Source organism: Salvelinus alpinus, chromosome 4, assembly GCF_045679555.1.
Source record: "Salvelinus alpinus chromosome 4, SLU_Salpinus.1, whole genome shotgun sequence".
NCBI lineage: Eukaryota > Metazoa > Chordata > Actinopteri > Salmoniformes > Salmonidae > Salvelinus > Salvelinus alpinus.
The window spans coordinates 61,205,367-61,218,360 of NC_092089.1; the positions used below are offsets into that span (position 1 = coordinate 61,205,367).

Genomic DNA, 12,994 nt, shown 5'->3' on the forward strand with positions numbered 1-12,994 from the left:
GGCAGCCTAGCGGTTAAGAGCGTTGGGCCAGTAACCGAAAGTCGCTCTGGATAGGAGCGTCTGCTAAATGACAAAAAAATGACTAAAATGTCAAATGCAAATGGCTTTCTCGAAAATCCCCTCGTAGAAATTCTGCTCTGTCACGGTATAAGCTCAAACATCACTTACCTCAGAGCAAAGGAGATACAGTGCATTTAGGGAGCTTTTCCTCTCGGGGGCAAACAGATTTACTGAAAAATAACTCAAGCATCACTCCAGTAATCTACCGCGGTCACAACAGTTGTCTGAAGATACAGGGAGGTCAGACTTGGTCAGTTATCAGTTAATCTCAGTGGTAGCTGTGTTTGGCTGACTACCAGAAAGTGAATGAGGCTGAGAATGACTGAGTAGCCAGCTGAACCAAGTGATGGATATTGTGTTAGTTAGAACTTCTAACCCCTCTATGAGGCTCAAGATGTAACAGGGTGGAATAATGCAGATGTGCAGATTGTTGCACTCTTAGTCACTGTGGACAGGGGAGCTGAGGCAGCCTCTACTCTAACTGATGAGAATCCCACACACCCACACAATGCTGCAGAGAGCTGCTGGGAGCTGAGAGCCAGAGCAGAGGAAGAATACATTCTCAGAAGGAAATTAGCTCTATTACACACTCACAATACACACTCACACACACATACACTTGCACGCTCACTTTTGTGCATACATCCACACAAATATAGACTTGTACACACACGCACACACACTGTGCCACCTCCCAGTGCTGTGCCCTCAGAGGTGTGCTGTGGCTCTATCCCACTTCTCCCACTGTGCTGGCCCACATAGCTATCATTGGCTGCTTCTCTTTGGCCCCAGTCTCCAGCCATGTGTGCTACTTTTCACCAGATAGATAGCTCTAAAAATACCTCGGCAGCGCCGGCAAACCATGTGCCTGCTAAAGTGACCTGTTATTCTGCCATTTTTTCTCATAACAGTGATATATTTAGAGAGCACTACCACACACTCGATAACACTGGTGCCTTAGTCTCTTACACTGCAGCGGAAGAGAAGAGTCCTTCTCTTTTACCCGATCACTCGCTCTCACATTCACTCAACGTATTCACTCACTCTCACTGACACTCACTGGTCCGCTCATTCTTTCCTTCACACACACACACACAACTTTTCTCCCAGATACGTTCTCCCTGCTGGCTGCTGTTGATGATGAGATGATAAGGATACCGAGGCAGCGGATTAAGATAGCGCTGCGTCTGTGGATGCCAGTGTTGATGCTGAGGATTGTGGTGGCACAGCCACAGCAGCATGAGGACAGCGGGTGGCAGCTGGGGGGACAGGCTATCGGCCGGGCAAGTATGGGGCTCCTGTGGTGACTAACACTGGTCCTGTGGTAACTTACACTGGTCCTGTGGTGACTTACACTGGTCCTGTGGTGACTTACACTGGTCCTGTGGTGACTGTGACTTACTGTACATAGAAGCTTTTGGGGTTGTTTGAGGTGTTGGTTTGTTTGGGGATTTGGGGTTTGAGGTTATACCTGCTGTTTAAGCTACTAGTCTAAGCCAGTACGTGGACTCGCTTATAGCAGCTCTTATGTAGAAGGACTTTGTTATAATCTTCTTATACGAAGGGGTCTTTTTGGGGTTATTGTAGATCTCTTGTGGTCTTAGAAATGTTGTGTATGTGAATGTGTGAATGTTGCATCCTCAAAGAGATAACAGAGACTAAAAGACAGTCTCATTGTTTGAATGTTGGCTATTATGTAAGTGCTTATGAGGGACCTGGGGGGGTCAGAAGTGGCTCCCTCCTCCGCCTCGCTGCCACTTATTCAACCCAAGATGCTGTTCAGTGGTTATATTCATAGGTTGCACCTCCGTCACTCGGTCGCGTCATGCCATTGTTATGAACGTTCTCAAGCCGCCCTCTATCAGCGGCGCCATAGTGGTGCCCTAAAGTGGTGATAAGCCCGGTCATTCTGGACAGAGGCTAAATTACACTTTAGTGCCTGGCAATACGATGACATTGCTAAAGTAGTCAAATATGTATTAGGAAACAACTTTGCCAGCATTATCATGTCATCAAATTTACTTTAGACAGATGGCAATGTTGTCATTAGATAGCAAAGCAATGCTAACGTTAGCTAGCTAAAATCCAGTGGCCTCCCCTCAGTCTTAGCTACCTAGCTAACGTTATACTGCATCTAAAGTCAATATGGTGACATCAAAATGATGACAAAAGGTTTTCCTATCAATTATTTGCCTCCTTTTTTTTGTATGTTATTGTATTTCCAAGCCACTTTAATGCACTTTTGATGAAATCTTCATCAGCGCTCATTGACGATGCATTGAGTAGTATCAGGCATCAGTCCAAAACGAACGTTCAAAACAGTATTGTGACGAAACATGCAACCCATGCGTAGCTCTGTATCACATCTCAGTGGAGCTCACCCAGCCATAGCAACAACACTCATTTGGGTACCTTGAGTTGCATCCCAATGTCAGGGGAGAAAGAGCTGATCACTGAGCGTCTTTGGCAAATGAGATTGTAATTAAAGAAATTAAGTGAAAACATTGTATGGCAATTAATTAGCTGAGACAGAATCAATTAAGCGTTGTCACCCTTTCTCTGTTGCCACCTGTAGTCAGTGACTCGGCTGATTCAACATGTTGTTTAGCCTCAGTTCACTGACTATGAACCAGCCTCTAATCAAACAGAATGAATCCAGATGGTTCCAGGGAGGGAGAGTGGGAGTGTGAGGGAGCAATGATACTTTGTTTTATTAGCCAATGTTATCTGGTAGGCTTAGGCGATATACCGTATATACCGTATACTGGGGTATTTAGACATACCGCCGGTTTCATTTTATTAATACCGGGGGCTGCAGGGGTGTGTGCTACGCCACAGCTTATAAGTTAACTATCCAAGATGTGCCTAATAAATGATGTCCAGCTCAGGACTCCAGCTATGCATTTGGATTGCTAACTTGCCAGCTCTGTGGCTAGATGGCAAGATCAAGCTACTTGGTTACAGCAGAGACAATCCAGACCCTTCTGGATCAAGATCCATATCTTTTTTTAAACTTTTTTTTATTTTAAGGAATAGCACCGCTTGTTCCGATAATACCCGGTATGGTACAGACATAGTATGACGGTATGAAAGTCTTGATACCGTCCAAACCTCTTAGTTGGTGTATTAGGAGGATTACCCCTGGTGATGTGGATGTAGCTGGGTGAGTACTGCTGTTGCTGGTAGAGATGATGAGGTTATTATGGATGTGTCTTAAATTGCACATGTCAGGCCCATAGGGATCTGGTCAAAGTAGTGCACTATATAGGGGATACTATGCCATTTGAGACGTAACCCATCTTATCATCATCTCATCTCATCTGACTGTGTGTGTTTGTCTGTCTTAGATCCAGGGTGTGATCCGGCCCCATGCCATCATCATCCTACCCAACAGCAGTGGCATGGAGGTTCTGGTGTGTTATGAAGACGAGGGGGTCTACATAGACACCTATGGACGCATCACCAAGGAAACAGTGCTGCAGTGGGGAGAGATGCCTGCATCTGTCGGTGAGTTTCTGTACATCGTAGCCACCCACCAAATCAAAACCTGCAGGCTGTGCGTGCGTATGTGTGTGCGCGTGCTTTTTTGCATATCTCTTGAAAGACGGGGGAGAGAGAGAGACAGAGAGAGAGATTCCAACTCCACTCGGATTGAAAAACTAGCGCATATAAGTCTAATTTTATATTAAAATGGATAGATTTGATAGACCTGCAGACCCAGACCGTTTTAAAAATAGAATATGTCTCTTGTATTGACCCTTTTTGTTATGCAGCAAGGAAGAAGTTAACCTTATTTATTGTGCCTGGATCACTGGGTGCAACGAGGAGTCAAGCTGGATCCAACCCCTCTAGACAGATTTGGGACAGTGGCTCTAAAAATAAGATGTTCTGTTAGACTCATTTAGTTGGGTCCATTGGCCAGGTCATTATTCAAGGGGAAAGGGTGTCTGTGGGGAATAGATGCACAGACAGGACAGCGCTCAGCCGAGTCTCGACCAGAGTATATAGAGTGTAAATAAACTCTGGGTGTAGGCTCTAAAGAGGAGAGTGTGGTAAAGGGGAACCTATTGATTTTCATCTCTAGATGCGTCTCGAGATTGGTTTACAACATGGCACTCACTGAGAGGCAGAAACCCTTGGAGGGTCTAAAACCCTGAGTGTGTACTCTAGTGACCAAGGGTGCATCCCAAATGGCACATTATTCCCTATATAGTGTACTACTTTTGACAAGACCCCTATGGGCCCTGGTCAAAAGTAGTATAGGGAATAAGGTGCCATTTGTGCCTCAATCTAAGTCTGTGATGGTGTGTGTGTCTCCACAGCCTACTTGCAGTCCAACCAGGTGATGGGCTGGGGAGACAAAGCCATCGAGCTGAGGTCAGCTAACACAGGCAACCTTGAGGGAGTCTTCATGCACAAGAAGGCCCAGAAACTCAAATTCCTGTGTGAGAGGAATGACAAGGTAAGACAACATCCCAATATCACCAAAACATACCTTGGGCAAAGCTCACATGACACCCTACTCCCCCCATATTACTTTTAGGGCTTACATAGGGCCTTGGCTAGATACAGAAAAAATGTCCTAGCCTACTGTATGTTCATAGTATTGTAGGTGTTGAATATTATACTGGAAGTTGTAAGTGTTTAACTGCTTCATCTATTTTCTGTGTGAAGGTGTTCTTTGCCTCAGTGCAGTCAGGTGGCAGCAGCCAGATCTACTTCATGACACTGGGCCAAAACTCTCTGTTCAACTGGTGAGCTCTGGGGCCTGAAAGCAACAAACATTCATACAGGGATCATCTCAGAAACAACATGAATTATGCTCAGATACAGTCCTCTTAAAAACTGAAGTTACACTTTTAGTAATACAGCTACAAAACCCCATGCATATGAGGATACACCATTAGCAATTAGCATTAATTTATTATTTTTGTGGCTAAGGCCAATACATTGGTTTTATGCTGGTTATTTCAAGTCTCTAGCTCTAGTACTTAAGAAGTGAATATTGCGCCTTAATAGCCATACACAGGGCTTCTTCTTTATGTTTTGAAATACATTGGCAACCTACATTTGAATTCATATTGATCTCAATATCACATGGACTGAAAAGCACAATTGCTTCTTTGTTTATATCCAGAATGCATCAAAACGTTTTTTATTAAGTGATTGTTGGTATATTCATCATTGTATTATTAGCAAGTGCCATTGTTGGTGTTACATCCTATTTACCATCCAGTATTATTTGCAGGTATTATGTGCTTTTAAAGTTGCACAGTCAAGTTGCACTTCAGGAAATTAAAGTCAAATGTTCTTACTCTAAAGGGAGTGACAAAACATAAGTCCCTTAATAATGAAGAGTGCATTAGAAAGACTACAGAGATTAGTGGGCTAAGTAATCGTTTTTAAATGTAGACACTGATACTGCAAATTGCTTGTCCTTATTTCTCACTATGAAGTCAATTTACGGCCCTTGCAATTCCAATGGTGTATACTTAGTTTTACGGTCTCCACTTTCTAGTCGTAATTTAGATGACCAAATAGGCATTATATACCCTGTTGCATCTCTTGATATAAAACAGATCATGTTTTGCATTAAGTCGTTTTTAAGAGGAATAAGAAAAGGATCATGATGTTGACCTTGTGCTATATAGGTATTTTTGTACGTAAGTGGATGTACATATTATTTGCACTGTTTTATAGATATTTTATATCCACTGGTCATCTCTATGTACAGGTTAATGGATTTGCAAATGATCTAGCCCTTTGCACTATGACCACTTTTGTAAATGTTCAATGTAAAATGCTTTATTGTCATGTGTACTACATTTGAAGTCCTTTTGAAGTCCTTTATTTACAAAATTTGATAGCGTCACATTAAATAGAGATTGCATCTGATTTAGATCAAGCTAAATCTTCTATTTAATATGTCATGATCTAAAAATGATGTAATAACAGCAATAGGCTTTTAACTCTTTAAATTATAAAATATATACTCTTTTGTAAAAAAAAAAAAAAAAAAGTTGTTAAAGGACATTGAAATAATTGATCTGTACCACAAATGTGAAATGTAAACTCAAATCAATTGTATTTTTTTCCAGTTTTATTTTGTTTTGCTTTTTTTGCCACCAAATGGAGCTCAACATTTTCATTTCAAATCCAGTTTGGACAATTATAGTTACTTTATCTTCATGATAGAAATACTGCAGCTGGTTCTGTATGCATATTTTGAACTGAAAAGGAACTTTTTCAAGGGACAGTTTGATATGATGTTTTTATTTTGTTGTTACCAAAAAGCATCTCATATTTTTATGTGACTCATGAGGTGTATTCAACTGACAATATATTTAGGTTAGAAGGAATAGCCAGTTAGGTACTCAGTTTCACATAGCAATTATTTGAACGTATATTTACCCTATAATGATTTCCATGAAGTTTCCATGAACTAATGCTTTCATTGTCATTGGTCTAATTCGCAGATTTTTTTTTTAAACTTACATTCTGACTGAGATTTGTAGTCAAGGCAAAGTGGTAAGGAATCAATCAAATTGAGTTTTGACTAAATGTTTTTATTAATAGATCGGTTTTAATGAAGTATTTTTGAAAATAGTAACAGAGCACTCAGTTGATATCTCATTCATTTGGCATGTATGATGCAAATGTTATAATTTGTCAATTTCAAATAAGAGATTGAATAGGTAGATTTAAACCATTTAAACTTTTTATCCTGAACTTACATTTGAACAAGCTTTTCCTGTTTTCTTATGCCTAAGTAGAACTTGTGACAGTGAGTCACTATATTGTCCATTTGTAAACAGTTGGTAATTATTTCTATAAAAAACGGATTTTAAGCAAAAGTTGTGATATCAGACATGTTACTGAGTTAAATAATAGTTTATCAACTGACAGTTATATTGCAGTTGGGGATTGTGAGTCATAGCACTCACTGTGTCATTTCCCCTCCTATCCACCCCCATATTTCCGGAAGTGCTCTTGTATGAAATCATGGGTTTGCTAAACCTATTGAGAGGTGTGTGCTGTAGGAAGGATTGAGGAGGTTGATGATGGTTTGTGTCAGGTGTGTGTCGTGTAGCTGTGAAGATTCCTCTCTGCTTTATATGATGCAGAGCAAATTGAGTTTTTGTTCTCGGGAATTTGAGTAAGATGGAGAAAGAATTCCGAAAGGTTTTTGATGTTGAGTGTAGTTGATGGTTATATGAGATTTTACTGAATAGACTGGTAGACCAATCAGTCTTGATCCATTTTTCCCCTTCAATATATATATATATATATAGTGTCCCAAAACAATTTGAATAAAGTTGACCACTTTATATTGATAAATATCCACAAAATATATTGTTTCCTTACCTGTTATTTTTCCATTTTGTTTTTGAAATTGTATTGCAATATCATTTGTATTTTATTTTGTCCTTTCTTTTGTCTTACTTTTGCTTTATTTTTGCACTGGAACTTTCTTATCATTTTACAGCATGTACTGTATACTCAACCCGTGAAATTAATTAGTAACACTAATTGAGGTGTTATTATATAAAAAAAAAACTGTTGAACAATAAAAGATGTAGACAAATTATTGTGATGTTCAGTGGTTATTTGAATAACATTGGAACAATATCAACTTACCAAAACTATACATTTGGAGGTAGTCTAGAACTATGTCATTCTTATGGTTATACTTTAAGAACAGCAACTAGAGTACGGAAGAGATTGTTTCAGTGGACCGACCTTTTAACGCTCCCAAGTTATTAATGTCACACAACACCTGTGCCAATCAGTGATCGAGCTGGGAGCTGAAACAGGAAACATGGGTTCCATCTTCACCCGGAACCAAGTCTGACTGGCAACATAGTAATAGGGACTTCCACACAAGCTATTTCTTACATATGATGCATTCCACCTGCACATGATGATTCAAGACTTCCATTTAATTTCCACATGCTTACAGTATTCCTGTATCTGCTGAAGCAGTCACAGTGTTTGGGCAGCATGCTAGCTAGGGGCTGGTCTATATTTGCGGGTCAGAGTGTTTAGTTCTCTGGTTAACTGTGGAGTCAGCTGTGTCAGATGGAAGGGAGGTAACCTGAGACGGGCCCTAGCTCACTTCCTCAACCAACTCTCTCCTCAGGCTCAGTCAGACGCTGCTATAGTGGAGCTGGTGGCTCTCAGTCCCAGCCACTGCCATGGCTGCCTCCCCCCACCTAGCACTCCCCCTGACACCCCCCACCACCACCCACCCACCCCCCTCCCGTCTGGATACCACCCCTGTAGATGACAGTTGAGTGGTGCTCAGAGAAGGACCCTCTGCGCCCCCTTGGTGAGCAGGGAAGAGAGTGTACCAGGGACAGGAGCAGAGAGAACCGTTTGTCTGTATGTCCCTGCCTGTCTCACACAGTACAGTCATCACCCATTGGACTAGTAGCTGCACAGCGGTCCACTGGTAAGGTCTCTGCATGGTGTGGGGCTTTTTATTTTCCCCAGAGGAACCATTAGTTGCGTGGTCTAGGGGTCAGGTGTTGGCACAGCTTAGGATCATCTGGTTTATGTCACCGGATCCTTACTCAAAATATGTTCTGGTTTGTGTTCAACTGTTGACTATACATAAAGCTGTAAAGCTATCTATCTCTTACCAACTTTAAATGGAAGGTACATTTGCATGTTTATCTACTGTATCAATCAAACATGAAATCTTAGCCTGGTAGTCATGTCAAATTTGAATGAATTAACTGTTTTACTTGTGATCAAACCGTATAAGCTGGCAAATGAAAAATGTGTTGCATTTGCTGGGAATTAACTTTGGAACTGCAAAAGTGTGTCAATTATATAGTGTGCAGCGGGGTGAGCCAGCTTGGCATTCCAGAGTGCAGTGGGGATGATGGAAGGGGCCAGGATGGGGTGGGGGGTGTGGGGGGCTTGGCCAGGCCAAACATGCTTCTGCAATGCACTCTGCAAACTGAGAGCTCTGATTGGCCGGAGATCATGTGCTCCTCGCTCTAAATTGGTCCACCTGTAGACATTTCCGAGACCTGTTGGAATTGTTGACTTGTGCAATGGCTTGATGATTAGAACCAAGTCAGTAAACAAATATTCAATTATAGCCTACGAGTGTTTCACAATATCAGTAGTAGCAGTTGGTTGTATGTACAAACTTTACTAGATTCTCAGTGGCCTTGTGCAACCTAAACATGTCAGGAGTCTGATGACTTGCAAATCTTTTGATATCTTTTCAACAAGAGAAACACCAGAATGTCACATGACAAAATTTGCTGACTTATTTATGGGAGACGTCCCCTCCAGTCATTCTACTTTGAGATTTGCGGTTTTGAAGTCGTTCAGTTTGGTTGATGAACAATTGCATTACTGTGGACGTGGGTCACTAACTGGCATTCTGAACATGTTTATTCTCACCAGGTGTTATCTGGTATTTTGACCTCGCTTTAGTTAATTGGAATATGGGCTCGACATGACCATATCAGTGTGTTAAAGCCTGGATCACTACCCTGTCCGATGATCCCTCTAAATAACTACCTTAATAAGATTCCAGCATCCTGCCCAGTACATAGGCTCCTGCTGGACATAAGCTGCGGTATCATTACTGAGTTGTGTTGTGATGGTTGGGATGGAATGTATCCATGACTGGACAATGATATGTGTCGGTATTAGAGGCAGCTGCAGTACAAACAGAAGGCTCCTATGGTGGCAGACTGATGGATACAGGGTCATTCCTACAATGCGGTGCCTTAACTGTCCTCAGGAAATATCACTTTAGTGTAACATTTCGAAAGGCTTTAAATATAAGGTCAGGTGTCCTTTATCTTAAAAACATTCAAATATGGATCTTGAAAGGGAATTTAAGCATTTTAAACACTTTTTTTTCAGTGGATGTAGGCATTTTGGAATGATCCTATTCATCAAATTCCACGATAAATATAAGCCATAAAATATTCAAATATTTGTAAAAAAATAAATAAATTGTCCTCGTTAAATTCTCTCTCATCAATAACTTATTTTTTCATGATTATTGTATTTATTATTCTTTTATTTCAGATTGTCTGTGTGTCCCTGATATCACTTTCCACCCTGTTAGTTTGTTGTTATTCTCCATTTAAGAAAACAACCCCTTCCTACAATGGCACCACATTCAGGAAGTGTCATGATTTCTTTGGTTGGAAAACAATGGTGCAAAGCTAAATAAATACAAACACTCAGTTTTATCTATTTGTCCACCCTCTTAGGCTAAATTATAGAGACATTTTTATTTTATTGAAATGTTAAAATATGTTTGATAGAGAAGTTAAAATCCTGTTCAAGTGTTCACCATTATGCTAGCTCAATCTTGCTCACTCACAGAGTTATGGCTAATTTAGGCTCAAAATGTCCACTCTGTTAGACATTCCACCCTGTTAGGTGGTGCTCTGAACAGGTTCTGAACAGGTTGGAAAATGAACACACACTTTTTTTCTCTGTGTCTGAGCTTGACCAAAAGTTACAAGGTCCAAAATGCACCACATTGTAGCAATGACCCGACTACAGTGGGAGATTATAGTATGTTCCTCCTTCCAAAACTGTCTGTTCAGTTTGGCAGGCCTAATAACAATTTTTGGTAACACTTTACTTGACACCCAGCGTCATAACACGTTATGACACGGTCATAACCATGCCATAATATGTCATAACAGCTGACACAACTTGTCAAAACCTGTCATAATATGGTCATAACACTGTCATGACACATATATTTACACCTGTTGTGACATATATTGCGTTATTTTATGGCTGGTTATGACACCTACATAAGAGTGTCAAAACCCACAAAACCTACCACACAAGGCAAAACATTCCATTACACCATAGCCTACTTGAAAACAGTATGTTTATGTTATATAACACTTTCTGAAATTGACGATATTCATTTATCATTGTAATTGCGCACACATTGATGTCAGACATGCACCTACCCCAATGATCTGTTGCTGATGACTGGAATGAATGTAGGAGCATAGGAGGAGGACAAGACACCCTATAGGAGGACAAGACACCCTATTTTTGACTGACGACTATCATAAGGGCATGTACGAGAGAGGCCTATCTGGCTTATATGGTATTGATGGTCATAATTGCTTCTTGACAGTGTCGTAAAGTGTATTTTATTAGTCCAAGTAAAGTGACACATGATGGTCATAATGCTTCATGACAGTGTCATACATCTACATACATCTACAAGTTATATATATTTATTTTTTTAAATACATGACCATAAAGAATTCATTACAACAACAACAAAGGATTTAAGAAACCAACTTTAGAAGGAAAGGAAACTTCTTGACAGGGAAAAAGCACATTTTAAATATAGGTTTTTACACTCTTGTGTAGGTGTCATAACCAGCCATAAAATAACGCAATATATGTCACAACAGGTGTAAATATATGGCTCATGACAGTGTTATGACCACACTATGACACGTTATGACAAGTTATGTCAGCTGTTCTAACATATTATGACATGGTTATGACCGTGTCATAACGTGTTATGACGCTGGGTGTGAAGTAAAGTGTTACCCAATTTTCTACACATGATTTGAAAGTGGCTTAATGTTAATTATACTGTATAAAGCTGAAATAAGACCTTAGCAAAGAGACGCTCATTGCTTGTGCCTGTAGTTTCAGAGGACATGCATGGGTATTGAGACTGGCCTTGTTTATGCCTCTAAACACTCCAAAGCTGTCAGATGTCAGATGTCGTGCCTCTCTGGGAATGTGTAGAGGTAGGTGTGAATTAGAGGCCTGTATTTTCATGTTCCCTTCTTTGCATTTACTCTTATATTCCCTTCTTATATTTATGGAAGCCCCCCCCATACAGGGTATGCGGGAATGAGCTACCATATATATATTCCCTCCTTTTTATAAAAAGTGGGGTTGTTGTTTCCTATGATGAGGATATGGAATGTGTTTTGGAATGGATGTGTTGTTTAAGAGGACAATGCGAGCTGAGCAAGCGAGGGGATGACCAGGGTGAATATGTGAATTAAACCCACTGTCGATTTGGGACCGCACTTTGGCTCCAGTGGACATTCCAGGCCAGGCCAGTGGGGGAAGATTTATCTTACGCCATGTGTTTCTAAATCCAACGCACAGAAGGCGAAAAACAAAATTAGATTGTGGCTTAGCTCGGGTTTCCTCTCGTCCAGAAGCTCTACTCTAACTAGTAGCTAGCCAGTCCTCCAGGCTTAGGGTGGGCGCTGAAAGGTGGTAGAGGCCCAGTCACTGGATCTCCTGCAGGGCACACTGAGAATATCATGCTGGCCTGCTGGGTGAAAGCAATGCATAGTGTCATGTGCATGTCTCAAACAAGCCCTCTTGTTATGTAGTTGAATTAAAATTATGTTGAATATAATAATTAACTACATTCATACATATGACTTAATCATTATGTGAATAAATGCAACAGGCCCTGTACGTCTCTGGAGGATCTAGTCAAGGTAGCAAGCCTCTTAATATGACTATAATGAACATGTGTCTATCTTGCACCGTTATGCAATTATTAAGAGATACAAACAGCTAATCCTGGCGACCAATGTTCTTGCAGTAATTTATTGAGTCAAGTACACCAGGGATGCCAAGGTGGAACCCAAGCATATACAGTGCATTCAGAAAGTATTCAGACCCTACGTTACAGCCTTATTCTAAAATGGATTCAATTGTTTTTTTCCTCATCAATCTACACAAAATACCCCACAGCCAGAAGAGGGCTGGCCACCCCTCAGAGCCTGGTTCCTCTCAAGGTTTTTTCCTAGGTTCCTGCCTTTCTAGGGAGTTTTTCCTAGCCACCGTGCTTCTACGTACATCTGCATTGCTTGCTGTTTGTGGTTTTAGGCTGGGTTTCTGCATAGCACTTTGTGACATCGGCTGATGTAAAAAAGGC

The 12,994-nt window shown here is 40.8% G+C and overlaps 2 protein-coding genes across 7 annotated transcripts in view; both read left to right on the forward strand.

Annotated features, from left to right (window-relative positions):
- Positions 1 to 7,648, forward strand: part of LOC139574055 (mitogen-activated protein kinase kinase kinase kinase 4-like) — a 57,140-nt gene extending 49,492 nt beyond the window's left edge. For all 5 annotated transcript variants that reach the window (XM_071398192.1, XM_071398194.1, XM_071398195.1 and 2 more), the window contains 3 exons: positions 3,408 to 3,567; positions 4,383 to 4,522; positions 4,735 to 7,648. In XM_071398192.1, the coding sequence (XP_071254293.1) occupies positions 3,408 to 3,567; positions 4,383 to 4,522; positions 4,735 to 4,818 (384 nt within the window). In that variant the 3' untranslated portion in view covers positions 4,819 to 7,648. The remainder of the gene's footprint in view (positions 1 to 3,407; positions 3,568 to 4,382; positions 4,523 to 4,734) is intronic.
- Positions 7,649 to 8,348: 700 nt separating this feature from the next.
- myot (myotilin) overlaps positions 8,349 to 12,994 on the forward strand; it is a 28,406-nt gene continuing 23,760 nt past the window's right edge. For both annotated transcript variants that reach the window (XM_071398203.1, XM_071398202.1), the window contains exon 1: positions 8,349 to 8,512. The gene's annotated coding sequence lies outside the window, so the exon portion shown is untranslated. The remainder of the gene's footprint in view (positions 8,513 to 12,994) is intronic.